Below are 2,000 nucleotides of genomic sequence, written 5' to 3' on the forward strand. Positions count from 1 at the left end.
TCCTCCGTCTCTAAAGAATATGTACTTTGGGTTTGACACGAGTTTTAATGCAAAATTGATAAAGTAAGAGAGAGATAGAGAGAAAAAATAATTAAAGTATTGTTAGTGGATATTGGGTCCCACTTCATTAGAGAGAAGAGAGTTACCAAAATTAGAAAGTGCATATTCTCATGGAACAGACAAAAAAAGGAAATAGTGCATATTCTTATGGGACAGAAGGGGTATAGTAGTAATACTAGTTTTATACTCCCTTCACCCCACTGTAAGTGACATTTTCTAAGAGATCTCATTCTAATTTACACATTTTCTAAACTATAAACAGTATCATTTCTACTTTGTTCTCTTTGTACTCAATTCACAGAATAAAACTACATAAAATCGTATGACAAATAATAAACGATCCACAAGAAGAGTAATAAAATGTGAGTGATGTATGTTAGCGAAACACGAAGTTTATTAAAAAATAAAGTAAAGTGAGACAATTAATAAGAGACGTACCAAAAAAAAATAAAAATTCAGAACACAAAATAAATTTGGCCAAAACACACAACACTATATATATATGAACCCAACTTTATTGGCATCAATCACAAATTCACAACCCCACAAACAAACCATGAAGCACCTATCTCTATTCACCACTCTCCTCCTCCTCCTCCTCACCATCCTCTCCCAATCCCCACACTCCCTCTCCGAGAAATGCAACCCTCAAGACAAACAAGCCCTCCTCAGCATCAAAAAGGCCTTCAAAAACGACTACTACTTCGCCTCATGGAAGCCCGACACCGACTGCTGCGACTGGTACATCGCCAAATGCGACCGCACCACCAACCGCATCACCTCCCTCGAAATCTTCGACTACAACCTCTCCGGCCCCATCCCCCGCGCCATCGCCGACCTCCCCTTCCTCGACACGCTCGTCATCCACACCACTAACATATCCGGCCCAATCCCGTCCGACCTAGGCAAGCTCAAAAACCTCAAATTCCTGCGCCTTGACCATAACCACCTTAGTGGGCCCATCCCGGCTTCGTTGGGCCAGCTCAAGGGCCTGAACAGTCTGTTTCTGGACCATAACAAGCTTACTGGGGCGTTGCCGAATGGGCTGGCGGGGCTGGTGGGGCTGAGGGATCTGGATGTCAGCTACAACAGCTTGTGTGGCCGGATTCCCACGGGCGGGATCTTGCAGAAAGTGGACTCCTCGGCTTATTCGAATAATAAGTGTTTGTGTGGATCGCCATTGCCAAATTGCAAGTGATTGCTGTTGTAATCTCGGTTCCAATCTTTGTGGAATCTTGAATAAAATATTTCTTCCTAAATTTTATGGTTTCTAACATGTGCTACTCATTTAAATGGTTTTAATAGCAAAAATATTACTCAGTGTGAATTTATTAGTATTGAGTATCAGAAATATATACTCCATCCATCCTAAAAAGTAGTACTCCGGATTACTATTTCCTTATTTATGAAAAGTATAAATTTTCTAGTTTTAAAATAGTTAAATAACCTATTGTTCATATAACTTATATCATTAATGACGTGGAATCCACTCTCAACTAATATTACTTACACTACGTTTTATCTTTCTCTTAATTTTACTAATTAATATTTTTTAGGACGAAATGAGTATTACTAATAGTAGTACATCTTGTAATATTATTTAAGTTTAAATAAGTTATGCATTTAAATATAAAAAAAAAAGAAATTATATACTACGGTAATATTTAATTTAGGTGAATTTTCATTCATCGATAGACAAACTCCTCTTCGGGGAAATTGTAGCAACGTGTCCATTTTAGTGAAAATAACCAAACAATCGTTCAAAGAATTGACCACTCAATAGTACTCCTTCCATTCTTGAAAATTTGTCACTTATTTTTATTTTCGTTTATTCTTAAAAATTTATCACTTTTCACTTTTATCATTTTTGATAATAGGCTTTCCACCTTCCACTATCTTATTCCCACTCCTATTTTCTTCCAATATTTCTAACCTTTAAA

At 37.1% G+C, this 2,000-nt stretch overlaps 1 protein-coding gene across 1 annotated transcript; it reads left to right on the forward strand.

The window, feature by feature from the left end:
- Window positions 1-587: 587 nt before the first annotated feature.
- On the forward strand, window positions 588-1,334 carry LOC125200098 (polygalacturonase inhibitor-like). The gene has a single exon (XM_048097872.1). The coding sequence runs from the start codon at window positions 617-619 to the stop codon at window positions 1,256-1,258; it is 642 nt and encodes a 213-aa protein (XP_047953829.1). The 5' UTR covers window positions 588-616; the 3' UTR covers window positions 1,259-1,334.
- The last annotated feature ends 666 nt before the right edge of the window (window positions 1,335-2,000 follow it).

Source organism: Salvia hispanica, unplaced genomic scaffold (genome assembly GCF_023119035.1).
Source record: "Salvia hispanica cultivar TCC Black 2014 unplaced genomic scaffold, UniMelb_Shisp_WGS_1.0 HiC_scaffold_804, whole genome shotgun sequence".
NCBI lineage: Eukaryota > Viridiplantae > Streptophyta > Magnoliopsida > Lamiales > Lamiaceae > Salvia > Salvia hispanica.

Excerpts from the sequence above, each read along its gene's own strand:
- LOC125200098 (XM_048097872.1), top strand. The coding sequence starts at position 617 with ATGAAGCACCTATCTCTATTCACCACTCTCCTCCTCCTCCTCCTCACC.